The sequence below is a fragment of the Hippocampus comes genome, unplaced genomic scaffold (assembly GCF_001891065.2).
Source record: "Hippocampus comes isolate QL1 unplaced genomic scaffold, H_comes_QL1_v1.1 scaffold261, whole genome shotgun sequence".
NCBI classification, from domain to species: Eukaryota; Metazoa; Chordata; class Actinopteri; order Syngnathiformes; family Syngnathidae; genus Hippocampus; species Hippocampus comes.
In genome coordinates, this window is record NW_017805824.1 from 7,576,705 (window position 1) to 7,594,517 (window position 17,813).

Consider the following 17,813-nt stretch of genomic DNA (forward strand, 5'->3'; position numbering starts at 1 on the left):
TTGGAGACATTGTATTAGATGTTGAGCATACATGAAAAAAGGTGAAACATGCAGTCTCACAAGGAGTGGGCCAATATTCCCTTTTAAAAGGTATTGATTGTCTCCTTGAGACTTCCACATTTCATTGGATTGCAGCAATTGCCACAAAATGTACCAGCTAGTTTCATCACTTTATTTTTTCACATAATTTTGTTGGAACATGATTATGCAATGCCCGATGTTCATATTTTGAACTTTTGTCCGTTCCACACGGTTTCAGTGCCCATTATGAATTTTTCTGAAAAGATTCTTCAAAATCCAACATGAAATCTAAACCAACTGCAAAAGCGTATTGACCATTAAACACAGTCTGATGTCATATGTTAGATGTGTATGCACATAATAAACACTTGATTGCATTAGAGGGGCGCAAAGGCAGCAGCTGCAACTAAATATGCCTCATTTCCTGTTTATGTCTCTTCTCCTATCGGCGATGCTTGACCCGCCTCACCCATAATCATCCCTCGGGCTCCAGCAGGCCCAATATAGAACAGTAATCAACAAGCGGCAACGTGGAACATCCTCACTGAGTGATTTGAGATGTTGTCATGCAAATCACCTAAGGAGCTCGTGCCCAATATAGAACAGTAATCAACACGCGGCAACGTGGAACATCCTCACCGAGTGATTTGAGTTGAGATGTTGTCATGCAAATCACCTAAGGAGCTCGTCATACGTATCGGTGTCGTGAATTACAGCAGTCTATTGCTTTCAAACATAAAACTCTTGATGCTACTGCACTTCCACGTGCCGAACGAAGGTTCAATTAAATTCAGTCTATGACACGAACCCCTGCCTCGATGCAATTTGCTGTAATAGTTGCATTTTAGCGTTTTAGGATCGTAGTTTGTAGTATATTCACAATTTAAACTGCTACGGGATAGCAATTCTAAACATTTGAAGGGGAGTGTCAATTACAGTTTTTTTTTTCCCACTATTCGCAGCAGGGATCGGTTCTGTCATTGATATTGTGCCTCATAATACGATGCACCGAATGATCTGAACAATGAGTTGGCCATTGTTGAGAAGAAAAGCCATGTAGGCAGTAGAAAAGGTCATGTACTTTAGTGATCGTTTTCTTGTGAATTAATCTGTTAGAGGTGTTTGAAATGCTTATTCTGTTTTTTTTTGTTTTTTTTTTAATAAGTTGTAAAAAGATGGCAACCCTGTGTCACTTTGTTACTTTACTTTTTGGCATGTGTACCATCTATGTGAGCCAGGAGCTCATATCCCTTTCATGACCGAATGCATGCTGCTCGTCATTTCTTCCTTCCTCTACAAATATAACCTCCTGCGGGGATAATAATGGCAAAGGCACATCAGCAACGAGGGATTTTCCACTGACAAAGATACAGATGTTTTGTAGCACACCACAGCCATTTAACATAATGATTGAAAATTACAGTTGTATAAACTCCAATTCCATAAACTCCAATGATGTTGCAACTTGGTGTAAAACATACTTAAAAACAGAATACGATAATGCTCAAATCCTTTTCGACTTATATTCAATTAAATACATGACAAAGCAATTTTCTGAAGGCAACCCCTAGAGTGCCAGCCAATTTCGAGCATTTTGATTCATCTTTCAAGGCTGACAGAATAGTGGGGGCGATGTAATTAATTTTCTTCCATGTTTATAAAGTAAACATGGATGTGTACCAAATGAAAGATTGGATTCCAACAGAAAAAAAAGGTATGGTTCTTCCTTACTACATTCCTTAGTAATCGCTATTTGAAGAAAGGTGAGTTGGGGTAAACCGACCTATTGTTTTTCAATGAAAAGAGGAGAAAAAAAATTGCAGAAGTTGAGCTCCGTAATGAGAAAAAAAATGGCACTAAAGTGAGTTACATAATACATTAACCAACAGGAGTGGATACAAATTTTAAATTGTTTGGGTACGATACGTAATGCAAGTCATCTTCTCACCGGGAGGATCCTTGTGACACTCATCCAAGTGACACTTCTGTGTGCTCCTCGGTTGAACCTCATGGTCACACTGAGATGGAACCATCTCTTCTTCTGTTTCAGATTTTGTGTTCACACACTTGATGAGTCGCCGCTGCACTCCACTGCCACAGGACGCTGAGCACTGAAGGGAAAATTTGTCACTCATTACTTAAAAATGATTCACTTCAAAGGTTGCAGAGAGAGCTAATTAAGGTGTTTGCCATGATTTGAGGCAGTCAGGAGTTAGTTTGGTTTAAGACGCAGCTCTGGGGAAGAAGAGAGCTTGTAAATTATTATTTTTTTTTAATGAGAGTGTCTATTTGTATTGCAGCCCTTCCATTCCAGCATCTGATGATTTTCATTTCACAAACCACAGTGTCTCATACCTGTACACACTGTGAAATTTTGATGAAGGCTGTAGGAGGACGTGGGGGAGTTCTTCAGCAAGACTGGAATCAGGCGAAACTTTATAAATGATGCACGAAAAAAAAGTCACATTCAAACTTGCCCTGACTTTTGTGATTTTAATCAGTGGTCAATTCCTCCAGATGAATACTCAACACCATCATGTTTTTTTTTTTTTTTTTTAATTTGGAGTCTGTGGCTCAAATTTGTGAGTATTTTGTGATGGACAAAAAACTTGGGATCTTAAAATGCAGGGCTTTATAACAAATCTGTTGGGGTGTAATCGCGTTGAACACTGCACCTGAAAACAAAAACAGCATTTGTTTTCTTCCTTTTCATAGAGCTACATTTCACTCCATAATTATTGCCGGCCCTGGTTAAGATGTGTTCTTTAGCTTCTCATAAATTCTGTTTTTTTTCTTCATAATATCGGATTCTCATTTTTTAAGTGCATTTATTCAGTGGGGGAAAAAAATCCCACATTAAGAAAGAATTGTTTCACATCAAATCATGTGTGGCACAATTACTAGTGCTCCTGATGTCAATACTTTGTAAAGCCAACAAAACAGCACCATATCTTCCTCTATAATGTTTTACAAGATGGGCGAATAGAGTAAGAGGGATCATCCCGCGACCTGAGTCCTCTCCTCTCACTCCACATCTTATCAGTGGGGTTAAGGTCTAGGGACCGAGATGGCCATGGGAGGAGCTTGGCTCTGTGTCTGCTGAACCATTTCTACAATTTTACGTATGAGAGTATGCTTCTGCAATCCAAATAGAATTTAATAAATATAGAGGGCACTGTATATATTTGTCCACGGTCTTCTAATTAGTAATGCTGCTTCATAGTATGAAGGATTTGGGGTCCCAGTTTTGGACTTTCTCACCTATGCTTCCATCTTGCCCGTTCCTCAAAGCAGAATAACAGTAATGTCAGTCAAATGGTTTCAAAGGCCACTGTTATTTCTGTGTGTGTGCGTTCTGTTTTGCGATTACACACATCATCTGAAATATAGTCACATGATGCTCATCCTGACACCATATGATCCTCAATGGTTGTTCTGGCTCTGCTGATGTGACAGTGAAAAGGCCTTTGTGTGAGACATGCAATCAGCAGTCATGTGGGGAGGTGACAGAAGGAGCAGTGATCGGTAAAGAAGTCATAATCCTTGCTATGTGTGTGTGTGTGTGTGTGTGAGATGACAGAAAATCATACAAGGATGAATGATGCAGCTCTACTGATGCACTTATATATGTGCCGTGTGGGCGGTGTTGTTTCCCAACCAGGGGAACCGAGCACATTTCAGGGGCTATGTGGACATATTTTATTTCCAAGATCATGAGGGAATAATCTCAACTTCTTCACAACCTTTCAAAGGGGTGAAAAGTGTTTTGTTCCGGATAATTAAAGTTTAAATGCCCATTGAAAGAGACCTGATTGAAATTAGCTCCAGTTTTGAGTGGTAAATGTTATACATAAGAAAGGCAGGATTATGATTTTGATTTCATATTTTTTTGGTATATATTATGTATTTATTTTTCAGGCAACATTATGGTTATGTGTGATTTGAAAAAAAAAAAGAAAATTCAAGGGGAGGTCTACCCCAAAATTTTCTTGACAATAATATGTTCTCGGCACCGCTACTAGTATAAAATTCACATTCTGATTCATATTGCCTTTGTAGAATTTGAGTTAAGCAACAAAATCCACCCGGTTTTAGCCATTTGCCCTTTCAACCCCATTTATTATACAGGGTGTTCCAAAGGTCTTGGGCACATTTGAAGTCCCCATATCTCCTTAACTCTGAATGGTATTCAGATAAAAGTTGTGCCATTTTAAAGCTAATTACAATAAGCTTTTCGTAATGCTATTGATTTTTTAAATTTCTTTTCAGACCCATTAATGGCATTCACTCAACCAGAAAAGGCGTTTTGTGTGCTTGAATTTGCAAAAACCGAATCATGGACTGTTGTTCAGCGTGCATTTCGCAGAAAATTTGGAAAGGAGTCACCAGAGAGGAAGTCCATAGTGAGATGGCATGGTAAATTCATAACGGATGGGTGCTTATGCTTTTAAACTGAAGGCACGAATAACAGAAGCTGTTGCAACCATTGACAATGCAATGCTGGGAAGTGTTTGGCAAGAATTTGAAGAATCGGCTTGATGTGTGTCGTGTGACCAATGGTGCTCACATTGAACATCTTTGAACATTCCATGTAAAAATTGAGATTACAACCTTTCTGAATTTACCAGATGCGTTTTTATATCCTTAATAGTTTCCGAGATGTCAAAATGTGCCCATGACTTTTGGAACGCCCTGTATATTGTCAACCTTGAGTATGAAGTGGATCAGATATTCAGAGTAATGTTTCCAAAACTAAGACAAACAATCGAAACAGTGGTAGCATATATATAGAGTAGGTCACATGCCATTCCGATAAGTTGTGTGTGTTTCCATAGTATATACCTGTCCCCAGGATCCAGTTAGCCACTGAGTACAAGGCTGAGTATTACAGGGCTGAATGTTGTTGGGCTTCAGGCCAGTGTCACAAAGGTCCTCCTCTGGACACGTGACAAGTCGTTGCTGTCCTCCACCTCCACAAACCTCCGAACACTGAGTTCAACACACACGCACACACACACACACACACACACACACACACACACACACACACACACACACACACACACGCACACACACACACACACATACACACACAGCTACACAATATGATGGACACAGTACAATGTGGCAGGTGAGACAAGTGCAACCGTTTATGGTGTATAGTAAAAAGAACAAGTGACCTTCACAAACACCCTGAAAGGGTTTCTGTTCGTCTCTTTCATTACGTTTGTGAAAAGCAAACCGAGACCTTTGAATGAACCATTTTCAAAATAAGATGTTGGAAGGAAAAAAAAAAACACGTTAGCTCATTTTCAGCTTCCTAGCAAGCAGTAAATGGCATCACTAAATGTCAAGCAGACTTAAAAGTGATGTGATGGGCTGTTGTCAAAAACATTTCATTTCATAAACCTCCCCTTAAGGCAGCCAGAGTAGGTGGTGCGAGAGGAGCAATTATCTCAATTTAAGTGTCATGTTAGGCACCTGTCCCCAGGAAGAAGTGTACCAGTCAAGGCATGGTTGAAGATTACAGGTCATTTGGCTTTGTGGCCTGGAGGACATTGCTCGACAGTGGAAAGGTCGTAGAGGTCTCTGATCCCGCATGTCGAAACACTGGACTTCTCGAGATTTTATACCACCCCCACAATTCCTGGAGCACTGAAAAAAGAGAGCGCAGTCATTTGGTTCAAGGGTGTCTTCTAAAATGAGCTGTTTTGTATTCCAGATCTTCAGTGGACTTATTCTTATCTGTTGCCTGTTTACAAATACTAATTAAAAACACACCTGGCTATGCTGCAAGCATTTATTAAATACAATGAATACATACATAGATATACAGAGCAGCTTTGACTTTCAGAATGCAACAGTAAATTTTCCATTCCTAAGTGCACAATGGGAACATGCTTTTAATTGTGATTCACTATTAAATGAGAGCAATGTTCAATATTTTATTAAACATGCATATACAAACAAGCCTTCAAGACAGAAGGTACGGCCCAGGCCACATCAGGCCTATCCAGTTTGACTGGCCCTCAGGGTCATTATTGAGTTAAAAAAAAAGAAACCATGTATTGCTTTTATTTTGATGTGGATGAGTATGGTCGCTACCAATGAGCAAGAGTACAAAAGTAGTTACTTTTGTGTCCAGTGTTACCGACTAAGTTTTCTTGTTGCTATATTTAGTGACATTGCTCAACTGTAAAGACTTTTGAAAAGTGACTATGCAACATTCTGGCATAGTGAAAGAGGGCCATGGGGTTTTAACCTGATAATATATTCATGGGGAGGTGTGTGGGTGGGGGGGGGGTAGAATTTCGGTTCATGTTGTAATTCTGTTTCCTACATGAAAACAAAGGTTTGAGGTGAATGGAAGCAAAAATGGGAATAAATAAACAAGCGCATCATAATCTAATTTATGGGGTGTATTGTAGTTTGTCCGATTGGAGTTGCCATGGCGTGACATCATCAGCCACCGGACGTCTTAGGCTCAGAGGGAGACGGATTTGCATTTTGATCACAAACATCCAACCAGAATGACCACTATTTTACGCACAGCGATTGATGGCACACGTTTCATTAAAATCATACCTAAAAAAGCACCATGTTTTGCATTTTATTCCAGGAAACCATGACAGTGACTTGTCTCACAAACAGTGACTTCACAGCCATGAAAATTGCTGATGATCATGTACAATCAAATGAAACGCTTGGAAGAGGAATAGAATGGGCAATCCAATCAACTTTACTGCGTTACTTTCCCAGGGGGTGAAGAAATTCTGATTGTGGTGATTGATTTAATGAAATAGCTTGCCTTGTAGGTGATACATTAGCCTGATTCCTTGTTTAAATTAAGTGATTAAATATGTGTCGCTGTCCCAAAATTGTCAAGTGTTACGGGACTCAGTAAATGTCATAATATCACAAAAAATATGATGAGTAACTTATGTTACTTCGTTGCTGCTGACATGTAATCTATTGTTGTACCAAATTACTTTTGTAACATGTTACAAACCCAACACTGATCATAACACCTACAGATAAAAAATGAATAGATTATTATTCAAACAAAATCATTTGATGTGGAACCTATTCGCGGTTGACATCTTGGTATGGCCCTCTACATCCATGACAGTTTCTCACATAGTCACACTGGAAAATTAATTGCCCACTCTTGCCTTGAGCCAAGCCACAGACTAATAGAGAAAGGACAGTCCGGACCCTCGAGGTAAACACAATAATCAATCAAATGTTTTGCCTCAAAGCCATCAACTGGTTAAATGTGTTGAAAGGAAACAGAACACAAATTAATAGCATGTGGAATGCCAGAAATGCAAATTCAAAATCCCCAAGGTGGACAAAAAAAATACATAAATAAATCAAACAAGGCTCATCTCACCTTAGTCCATTCCCCAACTTTCCACATGGAGCAGGGGCGCAGATAACAACGCTGGGCAGGTGTGGGTCTCTTGACTGGGTCACAATCAGTCTCGGAGCCAGTACTGCATGTCAAAATCCTCCAGATGGCACCCAGACCACAGCTTGTGGAGCACTGGCCAGAAAAAAACGGTAAAATATTCCCACACACAAAAGACTGTTCACCAGATGAGCAAGTGACCTTGGCATACATGAGAAACCTCGTTTCATTTCTGAGATCAGGCTAAGCCTGTAAAACTCAGAGTGTTTGTAACTGTGTTATATGTATCATTGTGTAAAATATTTGGACATTTCCAACACTTCGAGGCAAATTTAGGGCATTAATCATTAAATGTTTATATAAGGTAAATCTTACTTAAATATCTGCAGTGACCAAAATAAAACAAAAAACTAAAACCAGCAACAGTGAAGCACAGACAAGTAAGTTGCTCTGCTGGAGTGCAAAAACAGAGTGGAATCGATTCATTGAGACTTACAGAGCTCCAGTTGCCAGTGACCCAAAAGGCTGCCGCTTGTGTGGCGGCTGGCGTTTGTTCTGATATTGTCTGAGGGGGTGGCCAAAGAAAAGAATGCTGGCTTGGAGAGATACTCGTCGTCGTTTTTTGTGTGGTAATGGCTTCGGTGGATGCGGTGTTCAACGGTGGGGGATTGTATGAAGAGTCTGGGTCACTCGCAATACCTGATCTTATGATCGGGGGAATTAGGATTTGATCGTAGTCGTGGTCATCAAACGGAAATGATGATGTATAAGAGGAATCTGCTGCAGTCCATTCAGTAGAAGCTTTCGTGAGACTCTGTTCCGTTGTTGCTGGCTGGAAATCATCTGGGGGAGGCTGACTGTATCCTTCCCGGTTCGTAGGCGGCTGCAACTGTGTTCCGGCAGACAATATGGTATCATCAGGGTCACTTTGATTACCTGACATGACAAAATCTGGGGTAAGGAGAAGAGTGGAACTGTCAGACGGAGGCAGTGAGTTCGTACTGACGCCTCTTTCAGAATTATCTTGAATGGCAACCAATTCTGTGGTGAGATGGGTCGGGTGCAAATTTTCCAGATGAACATCAGGTGAAAATGTCGTTGATTCATTGGTACTTGGAGTAAGATATAACTCTGAAGCTCCAACAGTTCCTGGCACTGAAGACCTTAAAGTCTTAGGCGTAGCGAATTGAGACATCGTGGAAGTTTGGTGCAATTTTAAGCCATCTTCTTTTCGGGGTTTCACTGTCAGTGTGACAGTGTGATGTTCCTCAGCTTGAATTCCAGGCTTTGAACCAGCATCTGATGGAGTGAATTCCCCAGTGTGATTTTCCTCCCCTGTGAAATTGTGGTTATTTTCAGCCTCGTCTGCAGCTTGCCCCACATTTTTACTCTTTGTAGGCTCTCCGGTAGTGTCATTCAAAGGGGAACTCGCATTATTGTTTTCATTCCAAAGGAGCTCATCGTACCCATTTTTCTGCGAAGAATGTTCTGGAGGTGACCGAGTGGTGGGAACAGGCAGAAGATAATCCTCAGCAAGGTAGTCATCAAAATTTCCAGAAGGTTTTCCTTTTCCAGGGTTTCCAATGTTCTCCAGGGTGTCTTTAGTAATGTTTTCTGGTTCTGCAGGTTTCAAAGAAAGAGTTGTGGTCCTCACACTGCCAGTTGGCTCTTCCTCATGCAGAAAATCTTGATCCTGATTGTTCCCTGAATCTATTCCAGCATTCTCATCTGATAAATCTTCATGAAAGTTGATGAAGTTGTAGTCATAGTAAAAGTCATCCACTTTGGGAGTATTGTCTTCACCTTCTATTTTATTATGATAATGGAAGTCTTCAAAGATGTTATTCACGTCATTTGGATCACTCTTTTTTGATTGAACTTTGGTGGAACTGTACTTCGGAGGTAGTTTGGCCGCAGGTATGAGGTTAATTTCATTCAACACTTCTTCGCTTGTCCATCCACTTCCGGACCAGTCAATATCACCAAAATTGTCCACAACTTGAGGACAGTCTTGGATTGAACAGGCACTCAGAGAGAGGGGCTTCTTTTGCAGGTCACAGTCCACGCCAGTGTTTCTGGAACAGGTCACGTTACGCTGACGTACTCCCCTTCCACACGTTAGTGAACACTGTATGGATGAAGCAATGACAGAATACATTAATTCAACCTCTGACCGTCAGAGCTACTTTGACAAAGTGAAAGCAGATGGCGGCTAGTTGCATTTTTTTTTCCCCTCCATGACTCGCAACACTTACTTGTACTATATTTACAAAACTAATCTCCACTCAAACGCTCAGTTTAATTCATTTGTTGTGCTATTTGTGGGGAGTGAAACATCGTAAAAATACTAAGAGACTTTTTGGACAAAAATTGTACGTTGTACATTGTACGTGCACATGTCCATGTTTCGTGGATATTGGTGTCGACACATGCCTGTGGAAATCCCAGGTGTACAAATACACCTTGCTCTTTTTTGTTTAACATATCCCACATTAAATGGAAAATGTGAATGCTACCACCGACGCTGAAAAAAAAATCTGGCTGGTCGTGAACGTGAAGACACACTATCATATTATTCAAGTCTGTGCAAGATGGAAGCTTTAATGTTTCAAACAGCGTGTGAGGGAAATGTTTCGATTTGATGAAACTGGGGAGAGCTTTTTCTTTTTCTAAACTGCAACTAAGGCTTCAGTCAAGGTGGAGAAAGTTTTCAAGTTGAACCCCACACACCAGATCTTTCTGGCAGAAAACCTTCCGGCATCTGCTAGAAAGCTGAAGAGAAAGCCATACAAGAAAGTTGCAGCATGATGGCCCAAATTATTTAACAACAGTAGCTCTGCATGGAAAAACAATACTGTCAAATACCAAGCCCACTAACAGGCACATATCTGAAAAAACAAAAACTGAATGAAAGTACACGGTGATAAACAAGTCAAACTTTAAATATGTCCAATCATCCATTTTCTACAGCATTTGTCCTTATCAGAATCACTGGTGAGCTGGTGCATTTTTCAGCTGACTTTGGCTGAGAGGTGGGACCGGTTAGACAAAAACTGAATGAAAGTACAAGGTGATAAACAAGTCAAACTTTAAATCTGTCCAATCATCCATTTTCTATAGCATTTGTCCTTATCAGAATCACTGGTGAGCCGGTGCATTTTTCAGCTGACTTTGGCTGAGAGGTGGGACCGGTTAGCAGCTAATCTCAAGGCTCCCCAATAAATATACACGCATGCAACTTGTTATTATTTAACCCCTCTAATTGCCCGATGAACAAATAACTGTTCAATATCAATACCTTTTTCTTGATTTATATGGCAAAAATAAAGTTTATGTGCTGAATCCATTGTAAATGTTATCAACTGTAAAAATAAAATAAAAGGATCCTCCGGGTGCCAGACTGCCCCTAAATAGCAGCATTTTGACAGTAAAATTTGAGACGGTGCATGTAAACCTTTTCATCCACTCGTACATGTGCGACATGACAAAACTCCTGCTTGACACTGTAGCCCATTTACAAGTAATATAGTTCAAATGAGGGAAATGTGAATCTTGTAACAAGTTCGTTTACAGTGTACACACCTAAAATTTCAGTTGTAGGGACCATTATGCTTCGAGTAAGAAAAAGTTAGTCTGGAGCCGTGACTTGGGGGAGGACCAGGGTCAACTTTCCCAGTGCTGTGAGTTGGATTTATGCAAACCGGGAAATGTGGTGTACAAAGACAGGTGTCAAAAAACATGTATTTCGAAAAACAAACTGAGTTTCACCCTTTAGTGTGGGCCAGACAATCAACCAGCATGTCTAGAAGAAGATCCTGCGACATTTGCTTCTTCCAGTGCATGAGAAGAAGACGAAGTTGTTGCAGTACAACTCGGGGCTGCTTCACCATAGCAACGCATCTGCTCACAATGCCCTCAGCAGCCAATAGTCCCTGTCACCAGACCTGGCTCTGTGCAGGGTTATGTTCGTTTTGCATTTTCCATTGTAGTTGGCTTATATTTCATTTTGATTTTTGTTTTTAATTCATTCATTTGAATAAAATGTAGTTTTTACAAGTTTGTTTGTTTAAAAAAATATTTGAGTTATTAGTTGTATTTTTATATTATTTTATTATTATTATTTGTTTGTATATGTTGCATTTGTCACTCACTGTTGTACCTAAGTATTTATAATTCCCCAACAAGTGACGGATGTACTGCAATACTGGCCAAAATAAATTTAAAATGAACCCTGACAGCTCAATTATAATATTAATTCACAAAGACAAAGGAAAGGTTTGCGATAATTATAGTTCGCTTTAGTTAGTTTTATCAACATACGATACACAAAGCAGTTTCAGTTTGTTCATTTTTTTAAGCATTCTTGTTTTACATTTATTTCATGAATGAAAATGATTTTTCACTTTTTCTTTTTTGTTATTTTCCATGAATGATAACCTTTGTTCTTTGTGAATTTTTCCCAAGTAAAGTGGCCATTCAAGGGCACTGTTGACGATGTGTACGCTATTACGTGAACAGTCGTATTCCAGGCCACACTCACCTTTGACCAACTGCCAATGGTCCAATCTGCCGGGCATGGGATGTCTGTGTTACAGGACAAAACGGACTCAGGTTTTGGGATGGATTCACATTGACTGGGCGGTAAGGCTTTCTGATCATCCACGCTGATGGCTTGGATGCACATCACTGTCCTTTTAGCCACGCCAGAGCTCCCGCAGCTTGCTGAGCATTTCTGCCACTCACCCACCCACCATCTGCAATCAGAGACACAGATTTCGTTGAATTGTGGACTGAATTGGGATGGAAATCTCACAATGGAGCCAAACACAATGACTCATGCATTTGACCTTTGAGAGTAAATACTGTACTGTATATTGGATGAATTGGATTGTATTGCACGCATGAAACAAAATGGCTCTGCTGAGTTTCCGGCCAATTGTGCATTCAGCGGTGCTTCAAAAATGCAGTTTGACTGTGGTGAAAAGCCATGCAACATAAACACTTTAACCTTACTACATTGTGTTTGCTCAGAAACTCAAAACTACTAACGCACAATTGTGAACAATCATGATCAGGAGTGGCAGGACAAAAATCCGGCGCTGTTTTTTATTCTTCCAAAAATATGTACGTCCTAAGTGTGTACATGACCTGGTCTCGCAATTTCGCATAGTCTGAACGATTTAAAGAGCAACAGGTAAATTAAAAGTGTGTATTTTCTCTCTCTCTTTTTTTTTCTTTTTTTTTTTAAAGATTCAGAGCAACGTAATTGCTCTGTGATGCTGTTTCTGCTCAAAAGTTACTTTTTCTTTGAGTAGGAACGTTTTATAACATATCAAAAATGGTGTTTGTTGTCTATTGGGTTCCTACATTGCCAGTGGAAGAGGAATTAGAATTGAAAAAGCAACTAACGGTACCAAGTACTGTAGTTTTCTACATACAATTACAAAAACAAACAATTGACTTCCATCAATTGTTTATGACAGTTGATGATATACATTACTGTAAATATGACCTTAGATGAGTTCATGTTCCTGATCATAAACCCAATTAAAGTACGAACTAATTCTGAAGGAAGGACAGCCTCAAACTTGCGTCGAACTTTGAACTCGTTGACTTGCACACGTGGCTCTTGGTGCAAGTCGTGTCTCAAACTTACATGGCTGGACAAGGCTCCTTGTTGCAGGTGGTTTGGTTGTCATCAGGACGGGTGAAAGGATCACAAAATGACTCATCCACTATTCCATTAGTTCTTTCCACGCAGTGAAAAATCTGCCTCTGAACACCTGGAATGATCATGAAATGAGAGGTTTTCGGCCAGAAAAGCATTCTTGCACACGCATGCGCCATCTATTTTCAAGGTATCAGTGATATAATGTTTCCTCTGCTGTCGCAGTTAAGCACAAATGATCAAAACGTCATTTACATTAGCCATTCATTATGGCGTAGTCTGCTGGTCAGCCAGCATCTCAGCCCGTGACAGAGAGACCGACTGGTCAGGAGGGCCAGTTCTGTCCTGGGCTGCTCCCTGGACACTCTGGAGAAGGTGGGCAACAGGAGGATGCTAACCAAGCTAAAAGCTATGATGGACAGACCCTCCCAACCCCTCCAGGCCACCCTGACAGCACTGGGCAGCTCCTTCAGCCAGAAACTGAAACACCCGCGCTGCAAGGAGGAGAGGTACCGCCACTTGTTCCTGCCGACTGCTGTCAGGCTATTGAATAGACAGACCTGAAAACCTGGATTCACCCCCACTCAACTATTTTTAATATGCTTATATTTATACTTTATAATTTATATTTATTTATATACTTTTGTTCTTCTACTTCTCCCTTTCATAATTTTTCTGCTGTAAATTGGGAATTTCTCCATTGTCAGACAAATAAAGGTTTTCTTATCTGATCTTAGATTGTTTTCACTCAACTATAGAATTGTTTTATTTTAGTGTGTGACTCAATAAAAATAATGCAAAAAGATAGATTATTGGAAGCTGCAGTCGGTATCACAAAAAAGGACGTTGGCCGTTTGGTTTCTCAGACAGAAACGAAGCAGTGTCTCCAAATGACATATTTACATCCTACTGCAATATCGGTCTTTGCATTTTCACCTAATGCAGAGAAATATACCTTTGAAGCCCTTGTGCATGGAGCTGGTATCATGCACGAAAGATGAATCTATTGAATGGTAGCACAGCTTTTATTGGACAGAGTTAAGAAAAGGAAACTCAATAAAAACAATGTACAAGGGGGGAAAAATAAAAAAAATAAAAAAATATTATTGGAAGCTGCACTCTGTGTCACATAAAAGAACATTTGCTGGTTTGTCACAGACAGATTCAACCAAAGCAGTGTCTCCACATGGCAGATTCACATCCTACTGCAGTACCCGTCTTTGCATTTTCACCCCATACAGAGAAAGACATCATTGCAGTCCTTGTGCATGCGGCTGGTAACGTACACTATGTTAATGGTAGCATGGTTTTATTGGACAGGAAAAGTAAACAACGACAGATACGCTCTTACATTTTCAGTTTGAACTTTAGTAATATTTTAAGGTGAGGGGAAACATCACTGCAGCAAATTAAAACTATGTGGGTGATCTAATAATCTTGACTGTACGACTGATCTACTAGAGTGGCATTTAAAGTGCTCATAAAAAGAGAGTTCATCACATTCTTACTGCTGCCAACTCCGCCACCCCCAACCCCAACTGCAAATCTGACCCAGTTACAATCGATGAGGTCAGAGCAGCAATAAAAACGCTCAAAAATCACAAGGCCCCTGGAATCTGTGCCATCACTGCAGAGCTGCTCAAAGAAGGTGGTGACTCCATGGCCCAATGACTCACCCACATCATTAACCACGTGTGGGTGGCAGAACAACCCCCCACAGACTGGACGTGGGGCATCATCCTGCCATTCTGGAAGCGAAAAGGCGACAAGCTGCTCTGCAGCAACTACAGAGGCATCACACTGCTTTCCGTACCTGCAAAACTGTTCACCCGTATCCTTCTCACCCGTGCTCTTCCTGCCATTCGAAGCCACCACCAACCTCAACAAGCTGGCTTCATGCCCACAACCGGTCCACGATAGACCACATCTCCGCTCTTCGACTTAGGACCAACATCTCTTTATAGCTTTCATAGCTGCCTTTGACACAGTTGACCACCTCTCCCTTTGGAACATCCTGAAGTACCTCGGAGTTCCACCCAAAATAACCACATTGCTCCAGTGACTCTACAACAACTCAGAGAGCTGTGTTCGTGTGAATGGTAAGCACTCAGAGTGGTTCTCCATGAACAGTGGGGTCAGACAGGGCTGCGTGGCTGCTCCTGACCTTTTTAATTGTGTCACTGACCACCTCATGATCCGAGTCCGGGAGCAAGTCTCAGGCGTGTCATTTGGCAACATCCACCTGACCACCAACCTTGAATACGCTGACGACACCACCCCGTTCAGCAACTCCCTCCAACACCTCAACAGTGCTGTCTCCATATACCAAACAGAAGCAGCAAAGCTGGGCCTCCAAGTAAACTGGCAGAAAACAAATCAACCTGTGTGTGTACAGAAGTGCCTGCCCACGCAACAAGTGTAAAATTAACAACCATATTTGATATCCGCCCATTATTTTTTTTAATTGTGTATGTTAGCAAGCAATTAGCACTTTCTAATTTTCTCCACTCGTGACATGATCGGGTCGGTCAGGCTTTTTTAAAATCTCAATAAATGTGTGCGGTACTGGCATTTAAGCTCCCAAAATAAATTGTATTCTATTAGGTGTTTTTATTCCACACACACACACACACACACACACACACACACACACACACACACACACACACACACACACACACACGCACAAAAGTACTTCGATGTAACAGACATCAGCCGTAATGGATGACACTTTCCCCGAATTAGAGTATGTGGCTGCATTGAACACTTGCTTGAAATAAGACGAGCAGTTGCAAAGCTAACATTTTTTGTTCAGCCCAAAAAGTTCAATTTTGATCACATCTGACGAAAGCACCTTTTCCCACGTTTGATGTGTCTCACAGGTGGCTTGGCAAACTTCAAATGGGAGTTTTTATGGTTGTCTTGACAGATGGCTTTCTTGTTGCCACTTCCATACAGGCCAGATTTGTGCAGTGTGTAACTGATAGTTGTCCTATGGACAGATTTCCCCATCTTAGCTGTTGGTCTCTGCAGTTCATGGAGAATGATTGTAGGCCTCTTTACTGCATCTCCTTGTTTGGGCTAAAAGTTTAGAGGGATGGCCAGGTCTTGGTAGGTTCGCAGTGGTCTGATCGTCTCTGCATTTCAATGTTAATGATCCAACAGGGCTCCGTGAGATGCTGAAAGCTTATTGAATCTTTTCGTATGCTAATCCTGCTTCATACTTTATACTGTATGGTGTGTTCCAAGGTCTTCATGATGCTGTTTGCTCCCCAGTATTCTATTAACAGACCTCAGAGACCATAACGGAGCAGATTTATATTGAGATTACACACAGGTGGAATCCATTTGTCATCATCAGTGATTTAGGCCAACATTGAGAAATTCAGAATTGATCAACTTCTGGCGTAAGTTGACTGCACTGATAGTAAAGGGGCCAGATAATATCGTACGGCCCACTTTTCAGTCTTGTATTTCCACTTCACAACAGTGACCCATTTAGTGCTGATGCTTCGAGAAAAAAAAACAACAACAACAACAAAAAAAAAGTCAAATCTGAAATGTGGCAAAAATGTCAAAAGGTTTGAGGGGGCAGAGAACGTTCACAAGCCAGTTGTCCAGAAGCCACTACTTCGTTGTCCTGTGGGAAGGGAAATCGCCTCAGCCTGAGGTCCTGACCACTCTGGTGCAGGTTTTTTAATCAACTCAACTCAACTGTATTTATAGAGCACTTTCAAACAGCCATCGCTGCATCGAGGATGTCTCTGTACATGCATTCGTCTTTCCCTCAAATCCTGATGAGTCTTCCTGGTTCCTACCATCGAAAATAATCCCACCATGATGATGCTGCCATCACCATGCTTCACTGAAGGAATATAGGGTCAGATGATGACCGCCTGGCATTCTTTTTCTCATCAGACCAGAGAGTTTTCTTTCTCATTGTTTGAGAGTCCTTTTGGCTAACTCCAGGAAGACTGCCACGTGCCTTTGATTAACTCATTTAATTGCACCCATTTTCACTGGAGCAAACCTTTTGCATGTCGAAGTGCACTATACGTTCACGTGTGCATGGGCGTGAGTGCACGCGCGTGCATGCACGTCCCCTCCTGCCTGCAATTTCGTGCGTGTGTCTCCTTCACCTTGAGATTTATGCAATTTTTTGGGTGTGTGATGCAAAACGAAGCAATTGCGCTGATGTAAGGGCACACAACATGTTTTACGCCACATTCTGGTTTCACTTCATTTGCCGTTGCGCAGGCAGACCTTCGCTGCGGTGTGGCTTTTGCGCGAGCCACAGCCTCTTTTGATGGCTGCTTCTTCGTTTTGTATGGACAAAGCGTCTTGCTTTCGGCAACTTCATCTCCCCTCTCATGCTTGATGGAAGATTTTCTTCCCCAAAAGCAACAAACAAGGGTTAATTGTTTTGATTAGTATATCACCACTGTCTCCAAACTCATACCATCTCTCTCTCTCTCTCTCTCTCTCTCTCTCTCTCTCTCTCTCTCTCTCTCTCTCTCTCTCTCTCTCTCTCTCTCTCTCTCTCTCTCTCTCTCTCTCTCTCTCTAGTTTAGAGGGATGGCCAGGTCTTGGTAGGTTCGCAGTGGTCTGATCGTCTCTGCATTTCAATGTTAATGATCCAACAGGGCTCCGTGAGATGCTGAAAGCTTATTGAATCTTTTCGTATGCTAATCCTGCTTCATACTTTATACTGTA

The 17,813-nt window shown here is 41.1% G+C and overlaps 1 protein-coding gene across 1 annotated transcript in view; it reads right to left on the minus strand.

The window, feature by feature from the left end:
• The window catches only part of adamts7 (a disintegrin-like and metallopeptidase (reprolysin type) with thrombospondin type 1 motif, 7), an 84,029-nt gene that overhangs the window by 991 nt on the left and 65,225 nt on the right, over positions 1-17,813 (minus strand). Inside the window, exons 17-23 of the mRNA XM_019886931.1 lie at positions 13,089-13,215; positions 11,973-12,186; positions 7,929-9,560; positions 7,415-7,567; positions 5,503-5,676; positions 4,864-5,010; positions 1,970-2,132 (exon numbers count right to left, since the gene is read on the minus strand). Of these exons, the coding sequence (XP_019742490.1) occupies positions 1,970-2,132; positions 4,864-5,010; positions 5,503-5,676; positions 7,415-7,567; positions 7,929-9,560; positions 11,973-12,186; positions 13,089-13,215 (2,610 nt within the window). The remainder of the gene's footprint in view (positions 1-1,969; positions 2,133-4,863; positions 5,011-5,502; positions 5,677-7,414; positions 7,568-7,928; positions 9,561-11,972; positions 12,187-13,088; positions 13,216-17,813) is intronic.